This window comes from Helicoverpa zea, chromosome 22 (genome assembly GCF_022581195.2).
Source record: "Helicoverpa zea isolate HzStark_Cry1AcR chromosome 22, ilHelZeax1.1, whole genome shotgun sequence".
In the NCBI taxonomy this organism is placed as follows: Eukaryota; Metazoa; Arthropoda; class Insecta; order Lepidoptera; family Noctuidae; genus Helicoverpa; species Helicoverpa zea.
Window position 1 is genome coordinate 4,112,257 of NC_061473.1, and position 17,907 is coordinate 4,130,163.

Below are 17,907 nucleotides of genomic sequence, written 5' to 3' on the forward strand. Positions count from 1 at the left end.
CCGCACGCAGGTATGAACTGTCCCCCTATTCAGCAGGGACAGACCGGACGACATGAACCAGGTTTCCACCTCTCGTCCTCGGGCATTGGTGGCTGGGTTACCCCATAACACAGATTTTGCGTTGAAATCGCCCATGACCAACACCCGGTGCTGCACCACTCCGCTTGCCACCCTGGCGAGGACCTCGAGAAAGTTCTCGAAGTCTGTGAGAGGGCGGTTTGGAGAGAAATACACCCCTACAAGGGCTATGTCCCCCCACGCGGCGGCGACGTATCCCGGTCCTCTCTCTAAGAGCGAGAGGGGAGGGGAGTCCGTGGAAGACCGCGCCACCAATGCAACCGAGCCGTTGTCGTCTCCCAACCAGCTGCCAGGGACAGAGTACGGCTCGGCGACAACCGCCACGTCCACCAACCACTCCGCAAAGGTTTGGACCAGCAGGCTCTGGGCTGCTCTGCAGTGGTTGATGTTCGCTTGAAGAACACGTCTTCGATGCCCAGCCATCAGTCGGTGTTCATCGCGCTTCCCTCGGTGGCCGGCACTGGAACTGGAGTTTCAGTGGCGGCAGCAGCGGCAGGCCGCAACGGCGCCTGCGGTTTGCCCTTCTTTGGTGGCGGTCGGCATTCCTTGCCCGCCATCACGTGGTTGGCTGGACGACCACTGGCAGCGCATACTGCGCAATGCGTGGTGGCCGCCTCGCAGGAGGCCAACCTGTGCCCCCCTTTCCCGCAGCGGAAGCATAGTTCCCCACGCTCGGCATTGGACGGGCAGAGAGGCCGGGTGTGCCCGATGCCGAGGCACTTGAAACAGCGCATCGGCGTATCTTCAAGCACTCGGACCCCACCCGAGCTCAGCCCGACCGGGAGGCGACCCTTAGCCAAAACCGCCTTGGCAGCTACGACCGGGCACTCTAGTCTCACAGTGCCCATACCCCTGCGGCCAGGTCTAATGGCTCGGCCCTTGACAGATGCGACGGGGCAGCCCCCCGCCGCTGCAACCACTGCCACCACCTCCTCTTGCGTGACCGAGTCGTCAAGGTCGGTCACCTCTAGAGCCACACACTTGACGGGCCTCGCAACCTTGGCCGTGTCCGCGACAGCCTCTCGGAGCTTCGTCGCGAAGAGGTCCGCCTTGGTGCCGCGTTGCGCCCCCGAGAACTCGAAGATACGAGCCCCCGTTTGGGTCTTCCGGCACGTGACTCGGCCAGCTCCAAGTTCCGCAGGGTCGACGTTTGTACGAGCCCGCCGCAGTACGGACTCGTACGTCTCCCCTCGTTGCGCTGCCTCTGGAGTCAACGTGACTACCACGGCTTCGGTTCTTGGAGGAGGAGCGAGCTTCCTCCTCTTGTCCTCTGAGGCTGCAGGCTTGGCTGCAGGGGGCTCAGGAGCCGACTTCTTCCCCTTCCGCTTCCTCGCTACCACCTTAATCCAAGGCTGGTTGGAAGGGGTGGTGGAGGGCAGCATAGGGTCTTCCCTCACCGGTTCGAGAGGGACCGTCTGGGTAGTCGGGGCTGGTGAGGTCTTCTTGCCCTTTCCTTTGCCCTTGGTGGTCTTTAGCACCTGGGGCTCCGACTGGGCTGGAGCCGTTGAGGGCCCCGGTGCAATGGGCATTCGTCCGGGCGCCTTATCCGCCGCGAGTGGAGGGCGTAGCCGCGTCTCCGGCAGGAGCCGGTCTTTGATGCCGGCAAAACAGGCCCTGGTGAAGGCCCTCTCCTCCATGACCACCTTGCGGATGATATCCTCAAGGTTAGAGGAGTCCGTCCCCTCAGGCCGAGTCGTGGGCTCGGCAGCGCGCGCGTGCAGCGCGGTCACCTCTTTCTGCAGGCGATCCACCTTCGCCTGCAGTTGCCGCGTCTCATCGGAGGTGGTGCGCTGCGCCAACTCCTTTACAATGCCGAGCAAGTTCGCTGCCCGGCATTTCAGGGCCTTCTGGAAGGTCCCCTTCAGATTAGAGGACTTGGAAGCCACCTCTAGGATCTCCATCTGATCCTCCAGAGCCATGCGCTCCATTTCCTCCACGGAGTGCTCCGCATAAAGGACACTGGAGACTCCGTGGCTGGCGCTGGTTCTGCTTGGCCGGTCGTCGGCTTCTAATACCGCCCGCTTGGCGGGCTTTTCGGCTGCGTCCGAAGAGCCTCCGGAGCCCCGCTTGAGGAAGGCCCTCTTCCTCGTCTGGCGGGTTGCGACACCGTTCGTTCCACTCATTTCTGACTCCGTGTCGGACAGGTCGGTCGACACGAGATCATTACCTCTCATGAGACTAGCCGCAGATGGTGCGCGGCTGGTCTCTGATGCCGAAGCATCTCGAGATTGGCCCTGAGAAGGGCCTTTGGGTTGGCCCTGAGAAGGGCCTTTGGGTTGGCCCTGAGAAGGGCCTTTGGGGAGACAGCGCCCGGAGGCGGCCCTCGGAAGACGTGGCATTGCCACCGACAGTATCGAAACCTTTACCGACTTTACCGTTTCGACGCACAGCGTTCGTTAGCCGCCGGCCTGCCACTCCGTTACGGTGGTCAGGCGCGGCGTTGCCCAGGGGTCACTACGTGGAAGTCAACGCTGTGGGGGGACCCCCAATTGAACTGTACCTATCCTGTCTATTTAATGATTTTTGACGGCAGATTATAGCTAGAGCTGGAAATGTAAAACATAATGTTGTATATACCTATGCAGTTGCAGTTACAGCCTTTTTATCGTCCCTCTGCTGGGCATCGTACCATACCATATTTACATATAAATATTTATTTATTTAATAACTAAACTAAATATTTAACAGCTATTTACAAAAATCCTTTCTTCCTTCTACAGTATCTTCACCCAGAGAATGCAGGCCTGACCACAGTCTTTCCTAACTCCGTCAGCGCAGAGGCGCGCACGCACCATGCTGGGTGTTCTGCCCGTGAAGTGGGTTGCCAGGCTCAAGCATGGAGGAGTTGTCAACCAGTTCATCATGGCTACTATGGGTGAGTTGGAAACTATATATAGTTATTGTTAATATTGATGGTATATGAAGATTGTGATGAAGAATGAACTTTTATAAAAAGAGGTGATCCAGTTGACTTAATGAAAGAAAGAAGTGTTTTAGAAAAGGGGGTTTAAGTTACCCCAGAAGATTAAAATGTTTTGTAACTATAGTTTCATAAAAATCTATGAAATATTGGATGTTTCCTCAAATATGACACTCTTTTTATACTAACATCGCTCTCCACTTGCCCAGCACCGTGAGTAGGGGCAAATTCCCGTTCGTTGAGACGTTATTCAGCAGTAGACAGTTTTCCGCTGTGACGACAACGACTAGCTAAGTACATAACCTACCACTATTGTAGCGGAGATATTATGAATACGAACTAATAAGATTTTTATAAGCGAGATTTAAAAAAGAGACAGTCTACTAATATTAACCCATAAAACTTCATGCCACAGCAACACATACAAACAAAGCCACACAAAGATATGATCACCTGTATTGACATAGGTCGCAACAACAGCACATTCTCCTTACTCGACAACATTCCGACAATACTTACATACCTATATATATACGTACTAGCTTCCGCCCGCGGTTTTGCCCGCGTAGAGTTCGGTTATATCGCGGTTCCAAGAGAATTCTTCAAAAGTCCGGGATAAAAACTATCCTATGTTCTTTCTCAAGGTCAACACTATCTCTGTACCAAATTTTATTAAAATCAGTTCAGTGGTTTAGACGTGATAGCTAACAGACAGACAGACAGACAGACAAAATTACTTTCGCATTTATAATATTAGAAGGGATAAAGTTGTTACTGAGATTGTATAGTGACGTCATACTCTCTGGAAACGATACTGTCACGTATGTTTTGATAGTGACAGTTTTGTTACTGCTCTATGTTAGTGTTACATTAAAATTGACCATATACAGAAAAATATGCAGTAGTAAATATGTTGAGACGTAAGACAAAGTAGCACAATACTTTAGACAGAATATTGACACAAAATGAATGTGGTCGACTGTACTTTTATCTTGAATTCGGGTAAAATGCTAAAATGTGTCGAGTTGGCGAAAACATAAAAAGTGTATAATTTTAGTTTCACTAACTGGACATGAATCAAAATCTTGACGTGTCGAGTTGACGACATGATAAATGTTCAAATTTTGAGTTTCACTAGACACATTCGTAGGGAGTTAAGTGTGTCGAGATGACGAATAGCAGTAACATCAAGATCCATTTTCGGTTGTGGTGGCTGTTTTCATCTGCTCATAACATAATCTATTATACTGCGGAAGCGTACGTGCACGCACTAATTTAAGGAATAGGGAATTCCCTCGCTCTCTTATGAAATGAAACAGCAAGTCGACGCGACCGTAGACTGATCTGTACAGGACCAAAAGCTTAACCTTAACTCTTCAAAGCACGGACGATAACAAAATAAGTGGGTAGGGACTATAATATAGTTTAGTATACATAGAAGGGTTGCTTTACTATCTATCGTCTAACGTCTAGAACCAGAAGTTGTTTAACTGAACCCAAATCCTAAACTATCGAAATTCCGATCGATACAGTTTATGCATGCAAAATACAACTAGCAGAAGAGTCGTATAAACAAAAGTTCAATTGTATTTTAAACAATAAATGACATGTTACATAAGTAGGTATTCCATAGACTGGCGTTGTCATGTCTTTACAGTTTTCACAATAGGCCTTGAATAAGATTTAGAACCCGGATCATCCATGTCGAAATACTCTTTCACCATTGCCACGGACAAAAGCCAATTAGTGCCACAAATTGTTGTCAACAACACCGAGGCAATTATTTACACGTGATCGAGTACCGTTATCCGCAAACTGCAAACTTTTATTCGGCCGACAGTTTGTTCGGGGCTCATAAATCAGTATTATGATGAATGAATAATAGTATAATCATCGGCACGAATCTTGAGCTCTGACCTTCACCTGCACAGAATTAATTTATTGGGTCCCTTTTGTGGTATGAAGTGAGGCACGGGGGCGGGCTAAAGCGGTGATTGGCCCGCAGCGCATCGCGTCATAGCCGTCACTCGGGATTGGTTCTTTGCTAATAAATCACTTCTGCGCAGGTGAAGGTCAGTGCTAAAGATCCGTGCCGATGATTCTACGCACATTAGAAAGATCAGGTATTTAGCCGGTATCAGACCGACTGAAAACTTTGATTGGAATCAAGATCTCTTTAAAGATTTTTTTTGTCAACTATCGGGTCAACTGTTGGCCGACTATTTTCAGCAGTGTGCTTTGCTTTGTACTCTTATATAATTGACACGAGTTGTAAAATTTCGTACAAAACACATTTTCATGAACAATTTTTTTAACTATTTTTTTTAAATGTGTGTTTAAAAAATTGTTCATGATAATGTGTTATGTTATGTGACATAGATTTGATTGATTGACAGATATGCGGAATATTTTTTTTTGTATTTTGTTCTATGGAATGTTTTATTTTTATCTATCGAGTTGCCTATGTTACTTGACGTCGACTGAGGATGACTCATGAAAATTATATAATTTTGATATGGTTGTGAAGAGAAAAGACTTTAATGCAACGGATACACTTAGAAGCTCAGCACACCTACTTAAAAAAGTCCTTATAACTTCAGCGTTTATTAATCTTTGATTTATTAAAGGCTATATTTTCACTGGGTATAATAAGTAGTAAACTAGAAGGCAGGTGAAACTGCGAGAAACAGTAAGCTAGTCAATTGCGCTATGCAATGGCGAGGGGATTATTCAAATTAGGCCTCCAATTCTTAAGATAAGATCACATAAACAAACTTTCTCTTTTCTACTACAGACACACTTCACACATGTGCTTACATGTGATATTATGTAATAGTCTCTTAGAACATTCCGTACAAAAGACATTTTTCTATTATTTCCAGTCCTGTGGATACCAGGCTTTGAATATTTTGTTTTAAAACCATCATTACGAATTCACAGGACCTTTTCAAAAATCGTTTTTGGTCTATGCTATTATAACAAGGAAGAAACATTTTTATTGTTTGTTTGTTTTTTTTTTTTGTATCCCAAAAGGCTCCGAAACTACTGAACCAATTTAGACAATTCTTTCACCGTTGGAAAAATACATTCTTACCGAGTAATATAGATTATACTTTATCCCGTTACGGGTAGTAGTTCCCACGGGACGCGGGTGAAACTCCGAGAAAACGGCTAGTTAAACTATAATTTGTGACGAGCATAATTATTATACTTACCTTGCAAGTTTTTATCAAAATATTGTAAGTACAATCGATATTTTCTATCTTTTCAATCCAAATGGACCCATGGACCACAGGACACTACAGCACTTACATAAAATCCAATTAGCAACATTAATTAAATTATGACGCAACTAATTAAAAGTGACGTAATCACGTAATTCTGAATCTCTGACGGTGGTGTCTGACTTCTGACATCCCGATAATTAATGACTGATAAAGTTTACACGAGTAGTTTCGTTTCTTTCTAGTAACAAGGCAAAATCAATTACTAGAACGCTTCGTTCTAGTAATTGATTTTGCCTGCCGTACGTTGCTTGACCTACAAGAAGGTGCTTGACCTACCTTCCTTATGACATCTCCACTATCTTTCCTTCTTCTGTGGGTACACAATACCCCTAAAGTATATGTTACTCACTACTCACTCTTCATAGCTAAGACTTTTGAAAAAACTTCAATACAGTCAAGATGATGTGTCCAATGTTTCCTTCACAAAAAACTAAGGTAAAAACCGAACTTCAACCTGCAGTTAAAATAATAACAGTGATTATTATAAATAGGTAAGTACTTAACCTGTAAACTTTGAGTTAAATTGTACAATTACTTGTATGTAAATTGTCTCAAAGACAACTATAGTAAAGTTGAAAAAACAAACGTTTTAGACTTAAGAGACCATTTAATGTGTAATTTTGTTCTATTTAACGGCTGTAAAAATCCATATTTTGCAGATTTATTTAAGACCTTAAGCTAAGCGCTTCCGCAAACTGTAGACTGGACAGATTTGGGTACTATCATTCATCTTGATAATGATTTATAAGCCCAAACAGACTATCGGACGACTGAAAGGACAAGGGCGTCAAGCGTTGTTTTACCTTATGATCGATCGAATCCTGCGGCTAGTAGCCAAGAGCCAGAAGCTCTTAGAGATTTTTCTCTCATCAATGGTAGGTCAAGATGTTGGTACAGAGATACCTAAAACTGGTGTTGCTGTCATTGGAACATCTTTCGTAGTCGTTACGGGTAGTCAGAATAAGCCAGTAAGTCTGACACCAGTCTTACTAACAGGTATTAGGTTGCCCGTGTAACTGGGATGAGGACGTTAGATAGGCAGTCGCTTCTTGAAAAACACTGGTACTTAGCTGCATTCGGTTAGATTGGAAGCTGACCCCAACATAGTTGGGAAAAGGCTCGGGAGATGATGAGATGAGATGGTAGGTCAAGATGTTGGCATACCATTGGTGGTATTCGCCAATGTTTAGCAACAACTAAGATAGTAAATTAAGTCTCGTTTGAACTCGTTTGACCTCCCCGATGTCACCGCGCCGCGTGTATGAAGGAACCAGTTCTCAGCTTTCGAGAGAACTAACTCATGCGCAGGTTTTGCAACATTTTATATACAATTTGTTTGCATTTGCATGTTGTTAATAATATACTTATTATTTAGCACATAGATACTGAAAGATAAGTAGTTTTGAATAGGTGTAAATATACCACGTGAACCCTTGCATTGGCGATCATTTGATCATCACTAATGTACCTAAGTAAATAATGGTATGGAGTCCCGCGCAGAGGAGTGTCAGGACAAAGGGAACACGCAGGGACCTCTTTATAAAACTTTAATGAAACGTTAATTTAACGTAAGTTTCTTACGTTAAATTAATTATTGCTAAGTTTGTATAAGTCTACATTTTTTATCGGGGCTGCGGGTTGTTCGAAAGAGATACCGCGGCCCTGGTACATAAAAGGCCTATGACGGAACACGACGGTTTTTAGTCAGTAAGAGTCTGACACTCCCTCACCGCTGCTAACCCACACCGGGAGGGATCATTTGATGATTTTTGACGTCGTTAAAAAAAAAAGTCTACATTTTTATAACTGCAAGGATAGGTTAACATTCTTGTCGTTCACCCATATGTAAAGATGCGTATAGACCAAAAAAACATAGAATCGTTTTCACATAGTAGTTTGTCAAAAATCTTTCTCTGATGAAAAAATCCTCTGTGGTGTAAACAGAGCATTCTTTCACTGTCTGTATCTTCAAAAGGGAGAAATTAATTTTACCCATTGGTGAGAAAGCATGCATTCTTTGTAAGTACTATGCATACAGGCTGGGAAGCACGTGCAATGTAATCCTCTCGGGTAACGTGGGCGCAATAAATATCGGACCAAGATATGCCACGACAGCTACAGTCTATGATTAATTAATTATAACCACTTAACTGTCATGTAGAGTAATTGCAATATCACCAGTTTTAATCACCAGATCCTAGATAATGTGGATCTGGAACGCACATCTTGTTGGAGGCACGTGACTTCGAAGTCCGGCTACCGTGTGTGTGGCTTCGGAAGGAAGGAATTTAATTTTAAGTGGACATATGCGTTTAAGTGGAAAAAGGGACAATTTTTATGAATATTTTTTTTAACAATCAAAACTATAAAAAACTCAACGTCTCAAAATTATCTGAGAGCTCATAAAAAGCTTAAATCGATGATTCACAATGATGATTATTTTACTTCGATGGCTTTTGGATAGGATTTTCTGCTATTGTGGAAAAAGAACAGACATAAATTCTAAATAGTAATTAGAACTCCCGGACACTGCAAACTTTTAGTCAACCGTCAATTTGATCGAGCTTTTTTAGTCAGGAAGAAACACATGAATCAGACATTTTAAATGATTCGGTTCACCTTGCACGCTTAACTTTAGGAAATAATAAAAATAATAGTCGTAGTAGTTTTAACCTGTTGGTCTAGTCATCTAGCTAGAGTATGCATAGGACCAATCATAAGGTATGCATATGGTCGAAACTCGGAACAAATCTGCTTGACCTTGCTAGGACTCGATCGAACCAGTCACATTGATTGGAGCTAACTGATATATCATAAGTGTCTTGTGTTCATTTATCGTACATATCGATCGTTCATGTTTTTGTGGGAGCTTGCCACCTCTCAACGTGATGCGGTTTTTGTTTATCCGCTTTAGCTTAAGAATTACCGATAATAACAATTCTTTATTGATACCACAATATGACATAATACACAGAGGCTTTGCCTCCTAAACTAGGTGGCTAACCTTAGCCTGTATCTCATCTCTGGAGACAGTTCCTTCCCTAATTACAGAAAATCTAAATTCTACTGCATTTTAGGTTTATTTTTGGCTTCGTTTAACTATAAATAAGGTACATGTATTTCGTGACCATCAGATGATGACTCTGTATTTAATTGTGGGTGCAGCGTGAAGGAGTGGGTCATTGTCTACATATCGATATATTGTCCATGTTTTTGTGGGAACTTGTCACATCACTACAATATGTTGTGGGTTTATCCGCCATTGTTTTGAAAGCTTATTGCGCCATTTATATATTGTGCTAGAGAGAAGATTACACCATTTCTGTTTTGCTAAGTAGATACGTAGGAAGATAAGTTGCGTTCAAGAAGCTTGTATGTCTTAAGTTGCTGGATTTATTATGTAAAAATGTAATCTTTAGGGACAGGAATTTAGTGTATTGATTTTTTGAAATTCAAATATCGTGTAGATTTTTAAAATTGTGGCTCCCCCTCTGTAGTTTACGTTGAAAGAGTATGGTTGGGTGAATAGGACAGCGCTAACATTTGTGTGTTTATTTTCAAAAATACAATAAAAAAATATGAGATTACATGTCAAGTACATTATAAAAGAGTGATGTGCCACGTTTTTGCTGTATGTACATAAACACACAAAAAACTGATCGCAGACAATCATTGATTCTATTCATTGTAAAACAATTGTTTTATCGTCTCTCTGCAGTTTGCACTGGTTTTATAATGACACAGGATACAAACATCATAAAAAAGTTAACATCAGGTGTATATGGTGTATGTATTTTAAAAATAGAACCATTACTATCTAGATGTTCTTTATGGTGTACGGATATATTCCATTTTTTTATGGTGTCCGTCAATTTTCTCGCAATTTCTCTGAATAGGAAACGTGAACTCGAGAAATTTTTTTTACGCTTTTACGGTAAACTGGCGGAAAAGATTCCAGTTTGGGTTTGGCGATTGGTTGAACTCTAGTGTCAGTCATAAAATAACATCCAGACCCTGTGCGATCAAAAATAAGTCTGCTTAAAATAAGTCCTGCTCTCTTTTATTACGCCCATGAAATTTGAATGTCCCATTGAGTACCAGTGAGACCGCTGACAATACATATGTAGCCACCAACAATAAAAATGTTAAAACTACACGTGTGAATACTTTCCTTCCATTATCATAATAATCTTCATAAAATCATATGTTAACGATGGCTCTTATTTTACTAAGTAACTACAAAATAATGTGCATATCGGTAATTATTCTGGGAACCATTCGGACTTCTTTTGTTTTGTCATCAGTGACTTACCTAGTGCAATTATTTGTAAGTGGCCACTTATAAACTCACAGAGCTATTAATCACCTATATTTTATATAACATGGTAATTATTTATTTATTTATTTATTTATTTATTTACTTATTGGAAAACCAACGGCTATACAAGACAATGTTGTAAACATATATAGAAACAGAAAGCCAATTATAGGTTTTCACGGATAATAATGGAATAACACGCTTAAAGCTAGGTAATCAGCTGGTCTATGAGGTATTAAAATTATAGTTACATAATACAAGGTTAAATTTTGAAAAAATCGTGATTTAGTTGCCTACGAACCACAGCACTCCTGGTATTGAATGGGTCAAAAGAGTACTCTTTACACAATTTGTTAAAATCCTTGCTCGCTCGCAACATATATGTATTCTGCCTATAGTTCGAAGATGACAATGGGACTGATATAGGTGGGTTAAACCGAACAGATTTTTGAGGAACTGCGAAATTAAGTTTTTGCAATAAATTAGGGCAGTCAATTTCATTTGACAGCAGTTTGAGTAGAAATGAACAGTCGGCTAAACGGCGTCGGTTTACAAGTGACTGAAGGTGGAATTTTTTGCATTGATTTATATAATTCTCTGACCTGTATGGTATATTATATGCTAGATCGTATGCACGAGTATAATTACTTAGGTAAATCTAAGTTTAAAAACTAAAACTTTAACTATAGGTAAACTAAAATAAAAACGTATAAGTAATTTCATACTTATAAAAGAACATGGGTTTAAATTATTTAATTTATTTTCAACTTTAAATGTACCTACTGATCGGTTCTATAGAACTAAAAGCGTCCCGAAAATAGTTTACCATTTTTGTTTCTCATAAAGGCAACTGTCACATTTACCAATTATACAATAGAAGCATCAGACCAACCTTATACCATAAAAGGCGCAGCACTTTAATTATGTACCCATAAGAACCTTAAAAATACTTTCAATCTTGTGTTGACTGGGTAAAAAAATAAGCTCATTCTACATATTGATTCAACAGATGAAGACTTGAACTACCTACTTCATACTTAATACATACATACTTAGATGATAGCGCACCCGGGCCAAGCCAAGTTAATCTTAATTTACGTATAAAGGTCACTTCTGCATCAATAACCTTTAGATGCGGAAATTAACGTTAATATAATTCTTAATAAACGATGATTCATTTGTACCGATAACAATAACATAAATATTTCAGATAACTCACGCAGTTCAAATTCTTAATTAATAAAATAAAAAAGCTACATCTTGTATGAGTCAGTCATTATGGCATCTCAAGGTGGCAAATAGCATGCTCATTTGCATATTTTCAGTCTACACAGTGCAAAAGGTTCGTACGCAACACTCCTCTACTCAATTACTCACTAAATAAGCTCTAGAAATGATGTCACATTTTAAAAGCTTTGAAAGTAATATAATTATGTAATAAAAACGTACTTCTAACTAGTTTCCTGTGAAAACTACTTTTCACAACCGCTTTTATGCTATCCGGTGTATAAGCTACTTCTAAGTTTCATAAAATATATTCAGTAGTGTTGGCGTGAAAGAGGAACAAATATCCATACGTCAAACTTTCGCGATTAGAATATTACGCGTTAAACACAGCTCCTATTTAGTAACTACCATACATACTTATCATACACTAGCTTTCACCCGCGGCTTCGCCCGCCTAGAGTTCGGTTATATCGCGTTTAAAAGAGAATTCCTCGTAAGGGTGCTTACATAAATGTTGTTTACCTGTTTCAACTTACCTGTTTCTTTATAAGTGAGTGAATAGAACTGTATTGAAATATTATACCTGCACTGATCGGTACCTACCCGTACAGGTTTGTCTGTACCGGAAACCTGCTTCTTTATGTAAGCACCCTCAAGCCCGAGATAAAAACTATCCTATGTTCTTTCTCAAGGTCAACTCTATCTCTGTACTAAATTGTATTAAAATAAGTTCAGTGGTTTAGACGAGAAAGCGTAACAGATAGAGTTATTTTGGCATTTATAATATTAGTGGGGATATTAAGGATTAATATGAAACATTAATTATTATTTGTAGCACTACACATGTCATCGAAAAATAGCAAAACCACCTGTTAAATCTTCAGAAAACTAGATGAACATTATATAAACCATTCTACAGTCTCATAAAACAAGATTTCACTCCAGTACTCGCACGCTATTAGGAAATATCATTGAGGATTCAAATCACGCCTAACATTGTGAGGACCCCTAATTTATATTCACTGACGGACGGACGGACAGACAAACTTGCTTAGATTTATATACTGGAAGTGAATTGGTAATTTTTGGCTATGGTTTGGATTAATTACGAGGCTTTAAAAATAAAGTACCTAATGGCAAATGCTATCATAGTAACCTACTTTATAAAACTGCTTTCTTCCTTAAAATTGAGAAAGAGTTATAGTAGCTATTATTTGTTACTCTGACATATAATCTAAATAGATTATGCTAGCAAAGCACCCGAATAAAAAGACGTGTTCCTCGTTAAGGCGACGAATTGGTCAACAATAATTCCATAACCGGCACGCGCATCTAAGGCGCCAAAAGGGGTCGGAGCGTCTGAGCGGGGCGAGGATAACAATACGCGCGCTAGCTTATAACTAAAAGTCGTAAGCGACAAAATGGTTTTGTAATTTTATTATTTAGAAATGATAATTTGATAAAAATTCCTTCTACAATTTTAAAGAGTATGTATATACTCAACTACTAAAAAAGTTAAGAGGCTTAAATCGGTCCCGTTTGCCCGTAATATGTGAATCTCTTTTTAAAAAGAGGTATGTTTGATATATTTTTCTCTGTTATAAAAGTTACCTAATCATGTTTCTACGTCTAACAAAATAAGGTGTATATCATGAACTTTCAGGTAACCAAGTTGTATTTTGATCCGTTTTGTATTTACTGAGAAAAATTGAGATCCTTGGCGCCAAAAATTCCAATTCGTCCTCTTAAGTGGGCTATCTAATAACGAAATATATTTTCATCGGTCCAGTAGTTGTTGGACGCGTGGAAGTAAAAATTAATTCAGCTTTATAGTTTTAGGTATTATAAATTATCTAAAATCGTCAACACGGATTAGGGAAGAATAGAGCAGCGCATTATATTCAGATTAATTTGTTAGTAATGTTGCTGACCCTGATAGTTCAAGGCACCCACATGGGTTTCTGAGAAACATCTCATCAGGAAGTTCCTTCTACATCCGAAGTATTTGCGGAAGGAAGTTCCAATGAACGTCAATGTACGTACATGATAACATGACCATTTAAAGTCCAAGGTGTGAAAACGAACTCTTTGCTGATAGTCGCAATAATTACAAATAATCTCCTCATCTTGTAAGGCTTTGTTCAGCAGTTGAGTGGACGTCTTGAGACTGTGGCAACGAGCTTAGGAGAGCACGATAAGCCTATCAATCCTGCGCCTAATCTCTCTCCGGTCGTATCGGATTTAAACCCCGTTGCGCTATGAATGTCCCTCAGAAATCAGAATCTCAGAAACGCGACATTGATTCTTATACAAAAATCTGTGATCCCACTAAGCTTTGAAAAAATCTAATCTCTCTTCTCAACCAAAGTATATAGGTTCCCATTATATACTTTTCAACTATTACTAGATGACTTCTAAGCACTACTTCTCTATTGTTGTAGTACCTACTTATCCCAAGACATCATATGCAAATACATATACATAGAAACAAATTACAATCGTCTGTACGTCACACGGTCCAAAACATGGCGATCATAAAGTTTTATTGGTTTTTTATCAATGGCCGCTGCCTCGTTATGAAACTGATCGCTGCTTCAATTCAAAACTACCATATATGAAAATTACACTTTTTTACAGAGTAGCTCATTTACAGACTTACGATTGCATTTTTGCGATAAAAATACTTTTGTATTTTTTTTTAATTTGTGGTACTTTTGAATTGAAGCAGCGTGATATGGAGTGTAATTCATTCCTTTTCTATTGTTTGTATGTACATATGTTTGGATATCTTGAAGCATTGTATTAAAGATCTATTTAATTGCTTTCTAAATATTTCCATCTATTAGTCTATAATTCTTTATCAAGTTTGCAGGCTTGAGAAAACTAGTTTATCTTGGCTCTATAAGTCTTAATTCGATGCACAATTTAAATATGGAACATAACCAGCAAAGCATGGAAACTTTTTTCAATATTTTGAAGTCATTTCAAAACTGTTCCATATTCAAGTTGCGGTTCTCTCCATACTTGATTTGAATTTGGTCGTAATCCTTCTGTTTTTAAACTATCGCCAGCCAGCCTTGTCTTACTCAAAGCCAGTATCTAACAAAAAAGGTTCTGCTTCATATTCTTACAACCTGGAACCTCCATGGTCTATACTTAGGTTTACTAAGTATATCGTAAGTATTTCAATGTACCAGGTGTAAGAGAAACACGACTGGCAAGCGAGGCTCATTATTATTTAAACTAGCTGTAATATTTATAAGTTTAGCGAATGACATAGTTAGCTTATACTAACAGCTTGCTTGTAATGGCTGACTGGAATTATTAATGTTCTTGGGAACCAATTATTTTGATACTATATGATACTCGTTTTAAGTGATCGTTTTAAGGAGCTTAGGCTAGGCTAAACGTGGAAACTTGTTATCAATCCTGGGACAAATAATGTACCTATATGGGATCAGAAAATTGCGACACAGCAATTTTTACACAACTGAGATTACCTTCCTCAAAGAAAATCGTTAGAAAATTCTTCCAGTAGTCAAAATGCAATGATGATTCACCTCTTTATTTAAAACCGGTTTAATTAAATCGAAACGAATTAACTAATTACCTATTTATAATGATCTGATTAATTTGCTCTGCATAATTTCCATCTTTTCCTTAAACTCATAAATATTTACGACTCAATAACAATTATATGTAATAAGTTCATTAATATTTAGATTGCCCATCAATAATAATGTCATTAATCCTACCTGCACACTGCAAACTTTTAGTCGGCCGATAGTTTGTTTGCGCTCATGAATCAGTACAAAGATGAAGGTTAGTACGCACATTCCAAAGATTAGATAGATTGGCAACAAGTCGCTTTATCATCATCACTACATAGTATAACAAAAAGTTTCAAACGCTTTTTCTGTGCCCTATGTCCCCTTATCGTATCGTTGCGTAGAAGATTTAAGTGTACAAAGGAACATAGCTTTGTACGCTTAAATCTTCAAAACTATGCTACTGATTTTCATGCGGTTTTAATAAATAGAGGGATTAAAGTGGAAAGTTTATATGTATAATAACATTCATTAAATAGTGGAGAAATACTGTTATCCCGTGCGAAGCCGGGGCGGGTCGGTAAAAATAAAATTGACAACCATCGGGTCAACTGGCGGCCAACTATTTAGTCTCCAGTATGCGGGTAAAGCATGCACTCTACATGTGGCAAGTTCGAGTTGTATGCATAAACATAGGTTTCTATGCAGTTATTGAATGGTTGTTACAATAATATTATGATAATATGGTACTGATTAGCACGCCATTACATAATCATAGCGGAATGGCTTTGTATCCATAAATATTACAAGCTTGTGAATAAGCGTTAAGAATTTACTTTCTTTCTATTGATAAACCTGGGCTAGGCTTAGTTACAACAGTGAATGAATTAAAAATACGATATCTTTAAACTGCAAATTGTTTTATATTGTTTGATGATGAAAGTGTTGCCCTCTAAATAAAAGGATCTTTTTTTAATGCATCGGGTTCAATCTTTTTCAATAATACAAAGTATTGGTTTAAATTAGAAGTCCTTTACAGTAAACGACATGGAATGCATTTTAAGAAGCTGCCTTAGAGTAAAGCAAACATAAAATAAATGGGTGGGGACACGACTGCAGCCATCTTTTTTTCGAGTTATTGCCAATTTTTGTGATTTTCAAAAACGTAAGTATGACAAAGCAACGTGATATCGCTATAAAAAAAAGTCTACTGGACTTTTTGCGCACTATATTTTGCGGTTTGACTTACCTAATCCATATAATTTCTAATATTATGTACCAACAAATGCAGATTAAACTATAAATCAATGCAATCGATATCAATCAATATGTATAACTTATGTACAACCAGTTCTATGTAATTATAATCTTGTATATATTGTAACCAGGTATTATATGCAATGTTAATGACTTAATGTATCGTGCGTCAATACGAACCGGATTATTATAATTATTTTGTCTGTGGTTATTAACTGTTACCTTCTTACCTCTGACTCAATGATGCCATAGTGTCTTTGGCAGCCAGTAACATTTTAAGGATGAAGAGTGAGTTTATTTGTTTGTTTCTTCTAATCTCGCGAACTATTGAAGAAACCATTGAGTATTTGATATTTTCATTTATAAAAAAAAGCTATAAACATTGACAGTCTCGGTCTACATAATGTTTACCAGGTTTTTAATTCCAGTAGGCCTGAAAGAGCTCTTTCGAAACGTCAAGTTAGTTGCACGGCTCCAAAGAGTGGGTCTCAAGTAGAATAACCGGCAAGAAGCTCCACAGACACTAAAAAAAACGATTGTTTACACTCTGTCTCTAACACCATAACTGAGAACCTCCCTCAATTCTCAACTTTAATAAAGAAAATTTTATAATAAACCTATCTCCTTTGTTACAGTCACCATCCCTGCTCTAAACTTCGGCATGCTAATGGGCTGGCAGTCCCCTATGACTCCGATCCTGCAATCCAAGGATGGGCCGGCACCGGAACCCATCAGCGATGAGACCATATCGTGGATGGCAGCTATAACCTTCATGCCGCCGATATTCTGCGGCTTCATGGTGGGAGACCTGGCTGATCGGTGGGGGAGGAAGTTTACTACGCTGTTAACTGCGCTGATGCTTGTGGTAAGTTGGTAAAATTTTATTTTAAACATTTTCATTCGGGTAATATTCACTTTGGGCGTAGGATATGATTCATTATCTACATATGTATATAATAGAAAGCCTACACACATTTAAAACTCAAGATTGGCTGAACCTTTTAAGCTGAAAATTAGAGTTGAGGTAGCTTAGACCCGGGAGAAGGACATAGGATAGTTTTTGTCGCCATCCGTGAAGCGGGTGAAACCGCGGGTAAAAGCTAGGCCATACCCTGGGCTGCCATAACCATCATGCCGCCGATATTCTGCGGCTTCATGGTGGGAGACCTGGCTGATCGGTGGGGGAGGAAGTTCACTACGCTGTTGACTGCGCTGATGCTTGTGGTCAATTTTTAAGTGTCAATTAGTACATAGTTAAACGAAGTCGAATAA

General features: G+C 39.7%; 2 protein-coding genes across 3 annotated transcripts in view; one reads left to right on the plus strand and one right to left on the minus strand.

Annotated features, from left to right (window-relative positions):
• LOC124641489 (facilitated trehalose transporter Tret1-like) overlaps positions 1-17,907 on the plus strand; it is a 48,168-nt gene that overhangs the window by 15,573 nt on the left and 14,688 nt on the right. The window contains exons 2-3 of one of the 2 annotated variants that reach the window (XM_047179557.1): positions 2,799-2,953; positions 17,271-17,500. In XM_047179557.1, the coding sequence (XP_047035513.1) occupies positions 2,872-2,953; positions 17,271-17,500 (312 nt within the window). In that variant the 5' untranslated portion in view covers positions 2,799-2,871. Of the gene's footprint in view, positions 1-2,798; positions 2,954-17,270; positions 17,501-17,752; positions 17,860-17,907 lie in introns of those variants that run through there. The other variant, XM_047179558.1, reaches the window with a different exon arrangement.
• Positions 501-2,252, minus strand: LOC124641427. Its single transcript, XM_047179496.1, has one exon. The coding sequence runs from the start codon at positions 2,250-2,252 to the stop codon at positions 501-503; it is 1,752 nt and encodes a 583-aa protein (XP_047035452.1).

Bases quoted from the DNA above. Each gene is read 5' to 3' on its own strand.
- LOC124641427 (XM_047179496.1), bottom strand. From the start codon at position 2,252: ATGAGAGGTAATGATCTCGTGTCGACCGACCTGTCCGACACGGAGTCA.